The 18455-nt window shown below is 30.8% G+C and overlaps 1 protein-coding gene across 7 annotated transcripts in view; it reads right to left on the bottom strand.

Annotated features, from left to right (window-relative positions):
- Nucleotides 1-14197: 14197 nt before the first annotated feature.
- The window catches only part of LOC134695031 (serine-rich adhesin for platelets-like), a 178460-nt gene continuing 174202 nt past the window's right edge, over nucleotides 14198-18455 (bottom strand). For all 7 annotated transcript variants that reach the window (XM_063556169.1, XM_063556171.1, XM_063556172.1 and 4 more), the window contains one exon: nucleotides 14198-18231. In XM_063556169.1, the coding sequence (XP_063412239.1) occupies nucleotides 17576-18231 (656 nt within the window). In that variant the 3' untranslated portion in view covers nucleotides 14198-17575. The remainder of the gene's footprint in view (nucleotides 18232-18455) is intronic.

Below are 18455 nucleotides of genomic sequence, written 5' to 3'. Positions count from 1 at the left end.
ATAGTAAAGCCTAAAATTATCGCATCAATGTAACTTCTTGTATATGCTTATACATTTTTTTTAATTCATATATTGTGTATACGTGCATTTTGAGTCTTTTTATGCTTATATACAATGAACTTTATTATGCAAGGACGATTATTGAACACTGACTTTGTATTGAAACATTAATTTGGATTTGTCTACTGTATTTGTAAAAATGTGCATGTTATTTTCTTTTGTTTGTGTTGAGAAGGGAGATGTAACATTATTCATATGTAGTACTTTACGTACTTTGATTTATGTTCGTTGAGTTACTTCCCTTTGAAATCAGTCTGATATGATTTATGTAAACCCCATTTATTTTTTGTATCATTATTTATGTGGAATACAAAGAACACGCTGGTTCCAAATTTTAATTGTCATTCTTTTATCGTCATACGGCCCCAGATGAATATTACAAGAGATAAACAATAAGACCGGGTATCTGCTTTTTGCATCGTTACTAATCAAATATACATAAAAAACCAAAAAAAAACTATTGACTGCATTGCCGACATACTAGTCGGACTGTGTATCGAAAAATGCTTTAAATCTTGTCGCGCATTATATTTGTTCAATATAATTTATCATTGAAACAGTTGTGTTCATAAACCAGATTACGTAACAAATTAAATACAAAATGATATTTAGAGGACAACAAACAATAGGCAAATCATCTATATAAAACCTCATATAGTAAGTAGTCACGAGTCAAGACAGTTACAGCTATTTTCATAATGCATGTAGTTTTAAGGTTTGGTTAGCTTCCTTGCTTTGTTTGTGTAAGGGTTAAGCATCCCATAACATTATATGAGCTGAAGCCCATCCTATCTACTGATTGCAATTGTCAATATAAATACAATCAGTGAGAACACAGTTACACAACAAAGCAAGCAAACCAACCAAACTTTTGAATAACATGCATAAGGAAAATAGCTGTAAAATAAATTGAAGTACGTAGTCTACTCAAATTATCTATAAACAACGATATAAGATATTTTTCTCAAATGTACGTATATTTATATGAAGAAAAAAAAGATCTGTTATTACCTGGTTGATATCTTTAGACAGCACAGTATGTGATGCTGAGTTATAAAATATTTATGACAACACTAGTATGACACCTCCGTTCTCTGGTTATATTTCATAGTTTCTATGTCTTACACCACCTTTATATTGTTATACTTCATAGTTTCTATCTCTGAAACAAGTGTAAATTGAATGCATGTAGATCAATTGTTACGAATAACGAGCGGGGTATCATGGCATGTATCTTGTTATATGTAATGTTTTAAGTGTGAAATGAATTAATGCCACAGACATATATGTCGTTGAGTGTTGGGTGCCAAAGCGACATATATGTCGTTTTTGGGGTTTGTTTCTAATGCGACATATATGTCACATTTGTTAAAAAAAAAATAGTTTCGGAACAAATTTCACAGTGCTGGAACATATTTTCTGTGATATAAATTCCGGTGGAACATATTTGCTATGAAATTTGTTCCGGTGGATCAAATGTCATGCCGGAACAATTTTTTTGTTACACATGCACATGGCACTGGTGCTGAAAATTAAGAAATAAACACCAAAACCGGGTATCCGCTTTTTGTATCATAACTAATCAGATTTATAAATATATATATAAAAAAAAAAGGATTAATTGACTGCATTGCAGACATATTCGTCAGACTATGTTTCGAAAAATGCTTTAGAATGTGTCGCACATTACGTTTGTTCAATAAAATTTATCATAAACAATATTATGTTACATAAACACATTGACTACAAATTATTGTGCTCCACGTTAAAATGTCCTATGTTGATTGGCTGATACGAGGGTGTTAATTTACTCTATCACATGGCTGAGAGGGTGACAATTTTTTTTGAATGTTAATCTCTCGTCTGGACCAATCAAAAATCGATAGTTTAAAGGACAATGAAATTGAATTTACATCAAGTAATTAAATACAAAGCTAAATTTCTTAGTTTGGGCTCAGATTTTATTATTTAACAGTCAAAATAAAAAAAAAAAAAAAAATTCTAATACCTGTAGCGTTGTTATGTACATGCCGTCATAGAAAATACTTGTAAAATAAAATTAATCTGTAAAAGACTATAATAATAGAACATTCAGTATAATAAAATTAATTAACACATAGCTGAGAGGATGATAGAGCAGATTGGTACCCCTCGCCGCGGTTGACAATATTTTCTCGGGGTAACAATCTGGTCTATCACCCTCTCAGCTATGTGTCATTTATATAATGACATATAGAGGACAACATACAATAAGCAAATCATCTATATAAAACCTCGTATAGTAAGAAGCCACGAGTCAAGACAGTTACAGCTTTTTTCCTAATACATGTAGTTTAAAGTTTTGGTTAGTTTGCTTGCTTTGTATGTGTAAAGGTAAGTCATCTAATAACATTATACCAGCTGAAGCCCTTTCTATCAATTGATTGCAGATGTCAATCTTAATACAGTGATTGAGAAAACAACGAAAGCAAACAAAGCAAGCAAACCAACCAATTTCCTGAATTACATGTATTAGGAAAATAGCTGTAGAATAAACTTAACTACGTACACTACAAAAAATATCTATAAACATTAAATCTAAGATTTTTTTCTGAAATGTACATTTATAAAAAAAAAAAAAAATTAAAAAAAATAACTGTTATAATACTGGTACCTTTGATAACTAATTACCTGGTTCATATCTTGAGACAGCGCATAATGTAATGCTGCGTGATAAAATATTTTTGACAACACTAGTATAACACCCCAGTTATCTTGTCATACTTCATAGTTTCTATTTCGTAAACCCCCGTTCAATTGTTATACTTTTAGTTTCTTTTTTTTCTGAAACAAGTGTAAATTGAATAGATCTATTCTTAGAAATAACAATGGATTTTGACAACAGTGTGTGACGAGCGGGGTTTCTGAGGCTTCTATATCCCGAAAACTCAGTTCAATGTTATTCATAACAATAGAAATTGTTTATTTTTTAAATAGCAAAAACATAAAAAAATTACTAATATTGTTCACTAAAAATTGTTTCCAGATATAAAAAAAAACATTTCAGGAAATTCCAATAGCGAAAATAAAATTAAGCTTCTTTTTTTAGTACATAAAATTCCTTTGGATACTCCTTGCTTCAAGGTAAAACTTTTGATCCCAGTCATATGTCTCTATTTGAAAAATTCGTTTCGCGGAACCCAGTGTCTCTCTCGATTGACAGAAGCGTCTGTCCAAGTTTGATAAAAATCTAGAATAGTTTATGAATCTAATAAATGTTTTAAAAACTTTAACTGCAGACTGTATGTTATGTTGATTGGAAGAAAAACTAAGTCCATTTATGAGTTAAATACAGATACACAGGTAGAAAATTTTAACATAATTTACTTCTTTAGGTACTAGTTTTTGATAAAAGTCTAGAATAGCTTATGAATCTAATAATGTATGTTATGTTAATTGGAAGAAAAACTAAGTCCATTTATGAGTTAAATACAGATACACATGTACAAAATTTTAACAAAATTTACTTCTTTAGATACTAGTTTTTGATCATAAACAAGCTTCTGTTCAAGTTTGGTACAAATCAAAAATAAGAAAGTTATTAAGATTTTAAAAACATTAACCACAAAGTGATTGTGTTGTTTCCTGGCAGAAAATCAAGTCCATTCAAAAATACAATACGTTTTTTTTTTAATTTACTTTTGGTTACTATCAAATGACCATAAACAATTAAGCTTCTGTCCAAGTTTGGTACAAACCAAGTATAGTTTAGAAACGTTATTAAAATTTTAAAAAAAACTTTAACCTCAGAGTGAATGTAATGTTTCCCGGCAGAAAAACTAAGTCCATTTATAAGTAAAACACAGAAAAATGTAATTTTGTTTTTACAAAATTTTCTTCTGGATACTATTTTAAGATCATACACAAGCTTCTGTCCAAGTTTGGTAGAAATCCAGTATAGTTTAAGAAAGTTATTAAAATTTCAAAAACTTTGAGAATTCTCAGGTCCCGAAGCAACATTAAACCAATAATTTGTGTACAATCTGTGCATCTGAAAAAGAATATAAAAATTAGTCTGTTACTGTCAGAACATGCATGAAATATTTGCCACTGAACTTTAAGCAACCAACAATCAATCAATACAAAAAGATATTTTTAACTAACCTGAGGCACTACAGTATACAACTTCCAATTCCTGCAGAAATATTCAATTAAAGTCTTGATCATTAAGGGTACAGGCTGACAAACATCTGATATTATGGATGAGACTTGCATATATATCTGATATGTTGAAAATAAAGGCTGATATTACATCTGATAGACGAAGGATACATGCTGGCATACATCATACAAATCTTTTATAGCAAAGTTCTTGCTATAATAATGTAATTAGTGCTATGCCATAAGAATGGATCTTGTTGTAGTTATAATACTGTACTTAGTGCTATGCTTTAAGAATGTACTCAGTGGAATGCTATAATAATGTACTTAGTGTTATGCTATAAGAATGGATCTTGTTGTAGTTATAATACTTTACTTAGTGCTATGCTTTAAGAATGTACTCAGTGGAATGCTAAAATAATGTACTTAGTGTTATGCTATAAGAATGTACCTAGAGGAATGCTATAATAATGTACTTAGTGTTATGCTATAAGAATGTACCTAGAGGAATGCTATAATAATGTACTTAGTGCTATGCTATAAGAATGTACCTAGAGGAATGCTATAATAATGTACTTAATGCTATGCTATAAGAATGTACCTAGTGGAATGCCATTATAATGTACTTAGTGCTATGCAATAAGAATGGATCGTGTTCTAGTTATAATACTTTACTTAGTGCTATGCTATAAGAATGTACTTAGTGGAATGTTATAATAATGTACTTAGTAATATGCTATAAGATTGGAACTAGGAATATGTTATAACAGTGTTTCTGATGCCATGCTATGAGTTTGGAAATAGTTTTATTATATTAAAATGCGCCCAGTGCATGCTTTGTTATTATAATGTACTTAGTGGAATGCTATGATAATGTACTTAGTGATATGCTATAAAAATAGAACTAGGAATATGTTATAACAGTTTTTCTAATGCCATGCTATAAGTTTGGAAATAGTTTTATTATATTAAAATGCGCCCAGTGCATGCTTTGTTATTATAATGTACTTAGTGGAATGCTATGATGTACTTAGTGGAATGCTATAATAATGTACTTAGTGGAATGCTATAATTATGTACTTAGTGATATGCTATAAGAATGGGACTAGGAATATGTTATAACAGTTTTTCTAATGCCATGCTATGAGGATGGAAATGTTTGATGATACTTAAATGCACCCCGTGCTTTGCTATTATACTGTACTTTGTTGAATGGTATAGAAATAGACCCAACATTTTGCTTTAAAAGTGTACCTAGTGCCGTGCTATAAGAATGGACCTATATCTTGCTATAATGATGAAATAAGGGCAATGCTTTAAGAACTTACTTAGTTGAATGCTATTATAAAGTACTTAGTGTTATGCTATAAGAAATAACCTAGCACTATGTTGTATTAGCCATTAAGTGCTTTACTATAAGAATGGAAATAGGCCGATATGAGTTTGCATCTGATTGAGAACCTAAGCTTGTATAATATGCATGTGATTGAGTAAGGGTGCAACTTCGCTAACACATATGACTGATCGGTCTCTTTTACATCTTTTTGAGAAAGGGTAGTGCTTCTCAAACATGTGAATGAGTCTTTAGAGGAATACTATATGAATGTTCTAATTGTAACTCTATAAGAATAGACCTAGTTCAATGCTTTAATAATGAAGTCATTTCTTTGCTATGATATTGTACTTAATCCTATGATATAAGAATGAACCTACGGATATGTTACAATAATGTTGCTGGTGCTTTGCTATAAGAATAGACATCATTCTCTGCTTTAAGAATGGACCTAGTTCCTGCTATAATAATGTACTTAGTGCTATGCCATAAGAATGGATCTTGTTCTAGTTATAATATTGCACTTAGTGCTATGCTATAAGAATGTACTTGGTGGAATGCTATAACAATGTACTTAGTGATATGCTATAAGAATGGAACTAGGAATATGTTATAATAGGAATTTTATTTTTACACAATTTACTTCTGGATACTATTTTATGATCATAAACAAGCTTCTTTCCAAGTTTGGAACAAACCCAATTTAGTTAAAGAAAATTATTAAAATTGACGACGACGACGACGACGACGACGCCGCCGACAAAATGTAGGATCGCTATGTCTCGCTTTCCTATTAAAGTCGAAGGCTCGACAAAATGATTAACTGCTATATATATTTATTAACTTACCATTCAACAACCAAATGTCTTTTGCTTGTGCATGGCTTGTTGTTTTTGGTCATTATGAGTCATTCTGTTTTTTTAAATTCCTTTCAAAACAGCACTGCAAGTTTCTACAAATTACAAAACATTTATAGATGTCAGGACATTTTACCATTCAATTGTTATTCTTTACAAAGCCATTGCCTGTATCATTCAATGTTTTAACAGGATTCGTTAAAACGTTTGATTGCTGGTGTGATGTTTAAAATCATGCTTGAATCATTGGTTGCTTGCATGCCAATGTTTGGGACCGATGATACTTACAAGTAAAATGTTATAATCTATGTATCTTTCATATATGGAGCTCAATAAGGCAGGTCCGGTCCCATGTCCCTTTTGGATCTGCCCCTGTGTACAACTTACAATATTGAGGTCAAGATCATATGACACCTGACAGACAAACATGTATACCTTATAATATTCCGTACATCCAGCAAATAAAGTTGACCTAATGCTTATAGTATTTGAGATACGATCTTGACTATAAAAACTTTATCCAAGAAATGTGGAAGAGGTCATGTAAATCCGTCTGACGGGCATATGGACCTAGCAAGGAACCCATAAACCAAATAATGGGCTTTCACTCAAAATAAGTAATTTACAAAACAAAAAACCTGTCCATTTATTTTCAAGCAGACACTGACCAAAGTAATGAGGTCAAGGACAATGGACATATGACAGACGAAACATTATAAAGTATGTATACTTATGTTGCAGGTGTGACAAAAATCATAAAGAGCCAAATTCAAACTCAAAATCAGTAATCATACAGGTTGTTTAACGGTTTCTCAATGACACACAAAATTTTAAAGTGAGGTAAAATAGGATGAAAGGAAATCTGACAATTTAATTTTATGATCTGAAATTACAAATAGTAGTATCATCATCATAAAACTGGACCATCATGTAAAACATAAGTTTCAGGTGCTCTTTATTTTTATTTTTCTGTTTTTTGTGTTTGTTTGTTTTTTGTGTTTTTTTTTGTGTAAAAATATATCAATAATGTAGGGAGTAACTATTTAATTTCAAAAGGAGGGGTATGGGGGGTTTTTTCGAGTCAAAAATATTTTTCGTGCAAAGCGCAAACAAATTTATTTAGTTTTTCACCGGTATCAATCAAATTATTTTTTTCAAAAATCAACACTATACGGTTTTGGGGAAATATGCTTTCAGAATATTTGTTTTCCATCTTCAAGTCTAGAGTATTATAGATCAGAATATTTTTTTGGGAAAAAATAACCCCTTGAAGTCAAATGGTCTTTTTCACTTATCAAATGTTGTTTGCTCCAATCCATACTATATTAAATCAATTATAGTTTAGAGATGATACACTAGGTGGCATCTACTCTCATTTACCAGGAATGATGATCCTTTTAATAATAGGATGGATAGGAGTTTTCATAAAAATTTTAAATAAGTGAAAATAAGTTAAAATATCACAAAAAAACTGTAAATTGACACAGCGATATGTGTTGTCTCTTATTAGTTTTGAAAGTATAAAGGGAGCTGCCACTTGAATTTCATGGAGTGCTAGGATGAAAAATTGCGTACTGTTTTTAGTTGTAATCTCTGTCCTGTCTTTTATTTTTTTCAATATATACGATCCTGTCTTTTTCATTAGTTTATCCTGCCATTTTATTTTGCGAAGTATCCCATCCTGCCTTTTTTCACTAAACACTCTAGTACTGCCTTTTTTTAAATGTCATCTGCTTGACCAGTATATTTTTTTTTATATAAATACGGAAATATCATAACATTTTAATGATATTAGCTTTATTGGGGTATTTTTGTATCTCTAGCTTCAGGTGTCACGGCTTACGTTTGGGTTTTCGACAGGACGAAAACACCCCAACAACAATATTCATCATGTATCTTTGAGTTTAAAAAAGGACACAGTTTTCTTACTTTTATATCCATTATGTACTGGTTTATTGTCTATAAAAAGTCCTAAACAGTCTTTGCAATCCCGAAAACCTAAGCTACTTAAATCGAGCACGCCCTAAAAAGTGTACAATTGATTGACAATTTTTGTATTTGCTTTAACCAATATGAAAATCTTTATTTATATACTTGTTTTAGAAAAAGCATTGCTTTCGACCATTAAACTTCAAGTTAAGGCAGTAACCATTTGATTTTCTGGGGGGGGGGGGGGGTGGCTATGGATTTTTTTGTTTCCAGTTTTTGGAGAGAAAAATTTGTTTCACCCTCAGCTGCCACTATATATAATGCTAAAAGTTTGTCCAGAATATAATCCATAGCCCCCCCCCCCCCCAAAAAAAAAAAATCAACTGGTTGCTGCCTAAGGGGTGGATATGGTTTTTCTGCCCCATTTATTGACATTATTTGTTCTGGTCTATCGTGTCGTTCGTTCGTTTGTTCGTTCGTTCGTTCGTTCAATTTTGGGGAAAAGATTTGGTTGATAGCGTCGAAAAACTAAATGAAATGTTCACCCCCTTTGAAGTTAAATGGTTGCTCACTTACACACTAGTTTTGTCTTTATGACAATAATGATTTAAGTACTTTTTTAAGTATAAGTATATTACATTTTCTAACCTTTCATTTTTAAAATTGTTCGTCTTTTTCTGAGTTTCTTGAATGCTATTTTACTTGTTTATGATCAACAGCTAAAAAACATAAAGACGAATATGAAAAGTAGTCCTACAAGATGTTTCTATCGATGCACAACGTATTATTTGTGAATTGCAAACTTTAAAATTCAATCGTCAATTCCGTTCAAATGGGAAAAATGCATACACAGGAAGGTTAAAATGAAGCAGGTTATTTCTAGTATGTTTATACAGAAATATACGAAAATATTTGAAATTAATAGACAAACCAAAAAAAGGCGAATTTTCGAAACAAAGGGGAGGGCTAAAAAAATGTTGTTGGGATATACAAATACCAGGGCACGTCCACTCTGTGTAGTATTTCTATTTGTATCGATCTAATGAGATAAGCCTTTTTCTACTGATTTTTATAGTTCATTCTTATGTTGTAATGTTACACCACTGTACCATGTTAGGGGAGGGTTGGGATCCCGATAACATGTTTAAACCCGTCACATTATGTATGTATGTGTCTGTCCCAAGTCAGGAACCTGTAGTTCAGTGGTTGTCGTTTGTTGATGTGTTGAGTATTCGTTTTTCGTTCATTTTTTATTTTTACATAAATTAGGCCGTTAGTTTGCTCGTTTGAATTGTTATAATACATTTGTCGTTTCGGGGCCTTTTATAGCTGACTATGAAGTATGGTCATTATCGGAGGCCGTACGATGACCTATAGTTGTTTTCTGTGTCATTTTGGTCTCTTGTTGAGAGTTGTCTCATTGGCAATTATACCAAATCTTCTTTTTTATATTTATGTCTTGTTTTGAGGAATGTATTGATTCCCTGCCACGCTCGGACTGTGTGTTTTGTGTTAGACGTTTTTAGGCCCTTTTATACTGTTGAAGGCCATATGGATGCCTATGATTGCTTACTCCCACTTTATTTGAATTTTGTGGATTTTTATCTCATTTGGTTATCCTGCCACATTTCTTTACTGTCATCTTTAGGTCGTGTCTGCGACATCTCATAAAATTTGAACAATGCTATCTTAGAACAGTCCAAACTGCCGTTACGATTGTCATAGACCAATCTATAAGACCATCCTAACATTTTCATTTAATTAAAAAAAAGTAGAGAAGTAAATGTGTATAAAATATTTTTATATTTTTCAGTACATATGTGTTGCAAATTTAGTGAAATTAAAAATAACGCAATATAAGTTTTAACTCAATACTAATAGATACATTATTCATTATATTATACCTTATATATATGTGGATTTTCGAGAAGTTTCAAATCTAACATCGAATATCTTGCTTCTTTGACATATGTCTGACATCTTCGAAAAATGGTTAAAAAACCTGGGATCACAAAACACCAAATCAATAAAAGCCAAAAAAACAAGACACACCTTCAGCACTAAAACAACTCACAAAGTCACTTGACCTCAGCTAGCCTTGTTGATCAACATTAACTTTGGATCAATTCGAGAGAAAAAAAAAGTTGTTGGGAAAACTTATAAAACAAATACGAACATTCTTTTTAATTCTAAAAAAAAAGAACTTAATTGTTTTATAGGTTGTTTTATAACATATATACCAATTGAAGTCTTAACTACGAGAACTGACCGGTGAAATTACCTATAAATGACGTACAATTAATATATCTAGATTTCAATACTGAACTGGATTTGTTTTAGTAATTTTATATGGATGTAAAAGCGTTGGCCGTGCGCACAATTTTAGAATGATACCAAATGTACTTCGGTCAACGCTAATTACACCACAATAAATTTACAAAAAGAAGCAACTATTTCTTTAAAAGTGCCCGTTTTAGGTGCAGAGTATGGACTTTCAGGATAACATGGGATCTGCCATGGACGCTGGGCTATATTCTATCTTAATTTTATCATGGAGTTTTTTCGTTGAATGATTTTTTTTCTTTTTTCTTGTCGGGGTCTTTTTGAAATACAAAACGTATATCAATAAATAGGAAAGACAAATGATTTGAATGGAAACTGATTGCGTGTTTACAAATAATTGTTCAAATTGATAATTGATACAGCTTACAATTTCATGCATAGCCCGCCTCCTTGAATGCCTTCTGAACTATTACACATTTTTCTTTCAGGGGCTAACATAGTAGGGACTTTCTCGTTGCGGTGAAACCCATTGTTGGCCTTCGACTGTTTTCTACTCTTTGGTAGGGTTGTTGTCGCTTTGAAATATTCCCTATTTCCCTTCTCAGTTTTATTTTGGAACTTGAACCAGTAGATTCTGTCCAACGATCATGGTTTGAAAGTGGCTTTTATTGAAAAGTATTTTAATTCAACACAAAATTACAAATAAACACCCTTTAGATGTATTTTCAACATTAAAATTAAAGCCACACGTGCAACATTTTAATACAATAGGTTTATTTTGAATATAAATGGCATATGAATTCTTAAAATTGGCAATTTAAAATCAGTAATTTTCTCTTGTCCTGCTCCTGGCTAAAATATTGTACATACTAGTTGCAAATTACATTCAAGTATAATTTATCGTGCAGTGTCCTATTTCAAAAGTTTTGATTTGCAATTATGACAAAAATAAATTGTTTCGTTCACTTTTTAATAAGTTATTGTAAAACATATTTGAGTGGCCCAGCAGCTTAGTTAAAGGATAGGCAGGCACATTCCATTGTAAGCTTATGTATGAAGAAATATTCTTTCTAAATTCATTCGTATACTTCTATGGTTAAATTTCCTTTTTCACAAATCCACATCCCCAAATCTGACTACCATGATTTGTTTTATCAAAAGACTTACACGTTAATATATTGATAATGCATTGCATTAAGTAATATATGCATGTAGGTCCGAGACCACAATTAATGTGTAGTGCATTTCTTTTAGAACATAAATGAAAATTAAAAAAAATCCCACCTGCGCTTTCTCAATGAAATTTTTTACAGTGTGTTGTACTACTTTTGGGATAAATTCAAGGCAAGAACATGTTAATGGGTATTTAATGAGATCTATAATTTCCAGTGGCAAGTATTACAAGCATATCCAGGCAAGAACATGTTAATGGGTATTTAATGAGATCTATAATTTCCAGTGGCAAGTATTACAAGCATATCAAGGCAAGAACATGTTAATGGGTATTTAATGAAATCTATAATTTCCAGTGGCAAGTATTACAAGCATATCAAGACAAGAACATGTTAAAGTGTATTGATGGATTTGATGTTCAGTGACAAGTACTACATACATATCAGGACAAGAACCGATGTATGTGATTGAATATGAATCCTGCTTTATATTGGGCCAACAAACTCTTATAATTTAATCCGATTATGATGTACACTCTACCTGGACAGAATATTCTGAATAGAAGATGATATGTCTTTACTTTTACTTTTTCAAGTCACATGCTCACTGGAGAAGCAGCATCAGAAATGGAAGACTATATAAAAAAGATGTGGTATGATTGCCAATTAGACAACTATACACAAAAGACCAAAATGACACAGACATTAACAACTATAGGTAACCGTGCCGCCTTCAACTAGTTTGGTCTTGCTTTGGATTGAACCAACAACCTCTAACACTCAGTAGACATGAGTAGGCTGCACTTATGTGGAAATACCAACTAGCTGTAGTCTATGATTAGATCATTTTTGATTCATGAACTGACCTAGCTGCGGAACCGTAGCTAACATAAGGACCTAAGAGCTACTGTTCCGCAGCTAGACTGACCTGACAAGGATTCGTTTTCTCTTTACTGATTGCAAACATTGTTGCTTTCGATCCTCACAACTTCGTTAAAATCATAAACAACTTATCAAGAATGTCAACACTAAAGTTGCAAGTTCAAACTTGCATGTTATACTGGTGCATTCAACTCAAATCTTAATTGACTAGAATTGTTAGTTTTCCTACCAAAGGTCTGTGATTCTTTCCAGGTACTCCAACTTCCTCCACCAACTGAAAACAGTCATCACAATAAAATAAAGTGACATTTTATTAACAAAAAAGTCTTGTAATATCCATACCTGTTAACTTTTCAAAATGGTCATTGATTCACTTATATTGTCATATCATATAAGTGTTTTAATCTACTATTATATTATTTGAATAAGTACATGCACCTGTCCCAAGTCAGGAGCCTCTTGCATTTGTTAGTCAATTTAGTTCATTTATATGTTTGGAGTTAGTATGGCCTCTATTTTCACTGAACTAGTGCACATTTTTGTTAAGGAACCAGCTGAAGCACGCCTTTGTTAAAAACCCATTTATGGACTTGTTTTTTTGTTTGTTTTATCTTTGGTCAGATTGTTGTCTTATTGACACAAAACCCTTTTCCATTCTTAATCTTCTTTTTGTACGTACATTTGTATGTGATTGAAGACCATATTTTGACCTATAATGGTTTACTTTTACAAATTGTGACTTGGATGGAAGGTTGTCTCATTGGCACTCGTACCACATCTTTTTATATCTATTAAACACCCTTTTAACTCATTTGAATTTTTTGGGTGTTCAATTTAGTCCTTCATGTTGCATGCTTAGCAGAGAAACAAACACCAATTTTAAAGTCTATCAGTTGACTAGACCTAGGTTTGAAACCCATGACCTCTTGTACTGTATGTGAACTCCAGGTTGACATGACAACAAAGGCTTTATCACATGTTTTAAAGCACTATAGCTGTGGGTAGCAATTTTCATAGATTGTGGAAGACTTGACGTTTCATGGATATGTAATTTTTTAGTTTTGCCAAAATCTGCAAACAACCTGATAGAAAATTTGTAATTTGTTGAACATTTAAAATTGTGTTTCACCTGTGAAATGTATGAGAGAAACAATTATAATGTCAATATATGAACTGTGCAATGTATATTATAACATATTTTTTGATACATAAACGTAATATTTTAATTGATAACTTTAATTTAAAGAGGAGGCATGCTGTCAAAAATAGTATTATAATTAATACTATTAATCTATGTTTTTGTTTTTCTTTCCATGCTACATGTTTGTAGTGATCAATGACTATCGTTCTGTAATTTTAATATGCCTGTCTGTTTGTTTGTTTTTGTTGTGTATTTTAGTAACAATCCTATTGTTTGGATTTCAAACTAAAAAAATTCTTATTCTTATTCTTATTCCTGTACCCAGAAAAAGTATGAAAATTTGTATCCAACGAAAAATGACATATAGTAAAATAATAATCAGTAATATAAAAAACAAACATTTATTTTTGAATAATTTATTTTTTCATGGCATGTCGTTGACAAGTTTTAATAATTTAATGCAGAGACTAGGTCCAACAAACATTTTAAGACAAACTTAATCATAAACATGATTACTATCTCCTAATCATGATTATCTTCTTAACATTAATCTTATACTAAATAATCCTATTGATAATAAATTCATTAACATATTTGATATTTATGGCAAAATCTGGTATGAACCAATGAAAAAAAGGAATATGTGTCTTGAAGCCTACATTGTACTTCATTATTCAAGAATATCTTTTTGTCGTTTTCGGAAAGCCAAGGAGGTCAAACTCCCCATATTTATTCTTTTAGATAAAATAGTTTGACCATACTTTAGACTACATAGAATATATTCTATTTTTAGATGTTTCAACAATTTTTTTTAAAGAATAACCCAAAGACATCCAGAACATGTGCATCAATAAAAATGTCATACCTTAACGTTATGCATTATGTATGCACAATAATTTTCACGTATTAATTGTCTACCTTTTGATGATTTTTTTATTTTTATTTTTAATTGTAGGAATATATTTTTTTCTAATGTTTATGTATTTTTTGGCTAACCCCTATAGTGAGTATATGTTCCCTACTTGTAAAATAACTTTTTCACAAAATTAATCACATAGGGCCTTTCTTACTGTTTATTTATAATTCATTCAAACTAAAAATTAGAAATAATTCCTTACATATTTATATGACGTTAGAAATTTTTCAAACTATGAAAGACCTAATAACAGTACATGTTGATCAGAGGCGGATTTAGCGGGGGGCCCGGGCCCCCCTTTTAGGAAAAAAAATGGTTGCTTATATAGGGAATCACTGAAGCATGACTGGAGCGGGCCCCCTCTTAGGTCAGTCAGTGGGCCCCCACTTATGAAAATTTCTGGATCGGCCACTGTTGATCACTAGTAAACATATTCTGAACTGAGACAGCCAGCTCCCACTTAAAAAGGACTGAATTGTTAATTTTATGTCATGTTTAGACATTTAAACTTTGATAAATTCAGTATTTCAGTCAAATTTTTAATTCCAATTGATCAGAGTGCTCAAGCATCGCTTTTTAGTTACAGATTCAATTGAGCTCTTTCAGAGTTTTCAGAAGTTGTTTGCAGAGCATTAGTTTAAATCAAAATGCAGGTTTCCATCATTTATGTTCTATTTAATGTATTTCATTTCCTGTATAGGAAAAATTGACTTAACAGGTTATTTTTATCAATATATATAAAATCTGAAAGAGATTTGTCCTACATTCTGACCTCAATTCAAATACTGAAAAATCTGAAATTTTTGCAATGAATTTATAATTGCAAAAATTTTAACTGGTTAGGCTTAGCGAAAACGCTTTACCTTTTCATTTTTTGACAGTATTATTTGTATGTATCAATTTTTGATAAAGTTAGATTTAATCTCTCATTTTCTCCATTCTTCAACAATCTCAAATAAAAAATTGTATCACAAAAATTTCAGAATTTACAATACATAGAATCTTTTATTCTTAAATTTTTATTAGTTTTTATCTTGTTTTTTTTATTTTATATCTTCACATACATATTTCAAATAAATAAATTTCCCAATCTATCTGATCTATATGAACATACAAATATATATAAAGATAAATAATCTGCACATATTTTTTTTTCTATTTGCTGCATCCTGAGTTATCTCCCATCTTAAAAAAAAAAAAAAAAAATATTTCCCTTTGATAAATTCAATATATGGTTTCAAAACTTGCCAGAAATTATTGAAATTAAAATGTGAACTTAACATTGCATGTATGCTGAGTATTAAAATCTACAAAACACTATCTTAACACTGGAAGACCAATAATCTTACATATACACATTTTTTTTCTGTTATACTTCAAACATATTTAACTACTGTTACAATATTCTGAAGGTATAGATCCTAATCAAAAAAAATGTTCTGGGTCTATGAAAACATAACACTATTTTCATTGACCTGATGCTTATTTCATATAATATTTATTGGCCTGTTGGTGTTAAAAAACATTTTAAATAAATGAAATTTAATATACATATTACACTTAGACTTGTAACAAACTGATGTAATAAAAAATTATATCAAAAACCAGTGTAAAAATCCTATATAAAATGTGTGTATACAAAAAAGCTTTTCAAACTGATGAAAAAAATACAAAATGTCAAAGGTCAAATTAATCTTGGCTCTACAAAATGATAAAAAATTGTTTGTTCTTAAGGCTGTGTGGCTCCAGTTACCTGACCTAACCTGAATTTTTATCAAAAGCATCCACTATGACTAAAATGCAACAAATACTTAACAGAATGCAACAAAATTAACATATCTATTCATTTTACAACCAAACACATGGAAAATGGCAAACTACTGGTAAAGACGTTTATCATACAAAAAATATGACTCAGTGTTTACATGATTTTTTTCTGGATTTTGACAATCCAAAATGAAATTGAAAAATAAAAATTGCTGACCTATCAACCTTTTTTTTTAAAGGTTTAACTGGAACCACACATATAGTTTTATTTGGCCTAAGTTTAAAAATGTAATGGATCATTGTACAAATTAAAATCTAATTTACATGGCCTTGAATCTAAATTATACTTGCAGTCAATTTCCATTGTATAAAACTTGCATTAGGAAAAATTTCTTGACCTTTAAAAAAACAAAGTCTTTAAACTTATTCTAACAAACTGCAATAGTTCATTTATTGCATAAAAATCTTCTATATATATTGTACAATAATGTACAGATAAACTATAAACGAACATATGAATATTCATGAGATATGTCCTATGGCACAAAATAATGTTTTTTTTATCTTTGAAAACCTTTGGTATCTTTTTTTTTGGCTTAAAAAATCTTTTTTTTTTAAATGAAATATGTTCCCCACCACTTTTAGAGTTCGTATTTATACTATGAACAAAATGTACAAAACATGAAATCAAACGGAATTAATGACTTAAAAATACTTTAAGAATGAATTTATTAATTTTGACAAATTACTAAAACTATTTGTGACTTGTACTTTTTCTGGATTAGAAAACCATAGCACTTATATGAGAGGGTATAATTAGCCTTTATCAACAAACATGAGTTGACCCATTTTTGCTGTAGGCATTAAATGAGTCTTAAAAATTGCATCCTCATTTGTCTTGTGGAATTCATTGGTGATTTTTGGCATTAAATAGGGAAATTTTATTATTTTTACCATTATTCTATTCACAAAAAATTGCCATAAATTTCCTGAGACTGAAGGGTACACCTAGTCCACTGTTTTCTAACAATATTATATTATAACTTCAAAAATTATCTCCCCTTTTTACAATACCAAACTCTGTTTAATTAGTAGTTACAATTTATCGACAATTCTATTGTTTGTTTTTAAAGACAAAACATGTTCCTGAGATCCTGAATTGAAATGTTTTAAACCTGTAGATTTTATAGAGTTTTCTGGCATTGTTTTGACACTGAACTGCTTAGAAACTTTTCGTTCACTGCTTGAACTTCTGAACTTTGGAATTTTAGATTTCTCCTTTGGAGTCTCTTTGTCTTTTTCCTTTATCTCTTTACTTTTGACCTTCTTTGGAAGCTTACTATCCCTTTCTTTAGAATTATCTGTAGATTTAGTTGATTTACTCCTTGTGAAATTGAAAAACTTTTTTTCCGGTTTTTGAAGTTTACTTTTATTATCTGTATTCCCTTTAACATCTTCACACTTTTCCTTTTTAGTTTGAGAATTTTCAGATTCCAATTGTTTTGGTTCTTGAACAGGAGGTGAATTGTCTTCTGGTCCCTTATTGGTCAGTTCTGTTTGTGGACACTGAGACACTGTATTTGATTGGCTGATTGTTAAACCTGTCATCTGCTGCTGGAGAGGATCAGCAGGAATCTCATCTAGGAAATCAAAGGCTGCTACTGCTTCTTCTTCTGGTTCCCCATATCGAACAAAAAACTGAGACAGGTCTACAGCTGATCTGGTACCTGTGGATCGGACTGGTCCTTTATCTGGAAAAAAATACATAAATTATTACAATTTGAAGCTAATTACACTAACAATAATATTTTTTTCTTGCAAGTGAATAATTCTTCAGCAAAGTTTCTAATCTTTTCTTGACAAAATTGAACAAAATTGGCTGCTAAAATCAAATTATCATTTTACTTTTTCACTTTCATTAATGATAAAACCAAACAAAATGTTTTTTTTTTATATCCTGTTGCTCATGCAATCG

Source organism: Mytilus trossulus, chromosome 13, assembly GCF_036588685.1.
Source record: "Mytilus trossulus isolate FHL-02 chromosome 13, PNRI_Mtr1.1.1.hap1, whole genome shotgun sequence".
In the NCBI taxonomy this organism is placed as follows: Eukaryota; Metazoa; Mollusca; class Bivalvia; order Mytilida; family Mytilidae; genus Mytilus; species Mytilus trossulus.
Note: the sequence above shows the minus strand (reverse complement) of the source record. Positions and strands in the feature narration are given on the sequence as shown.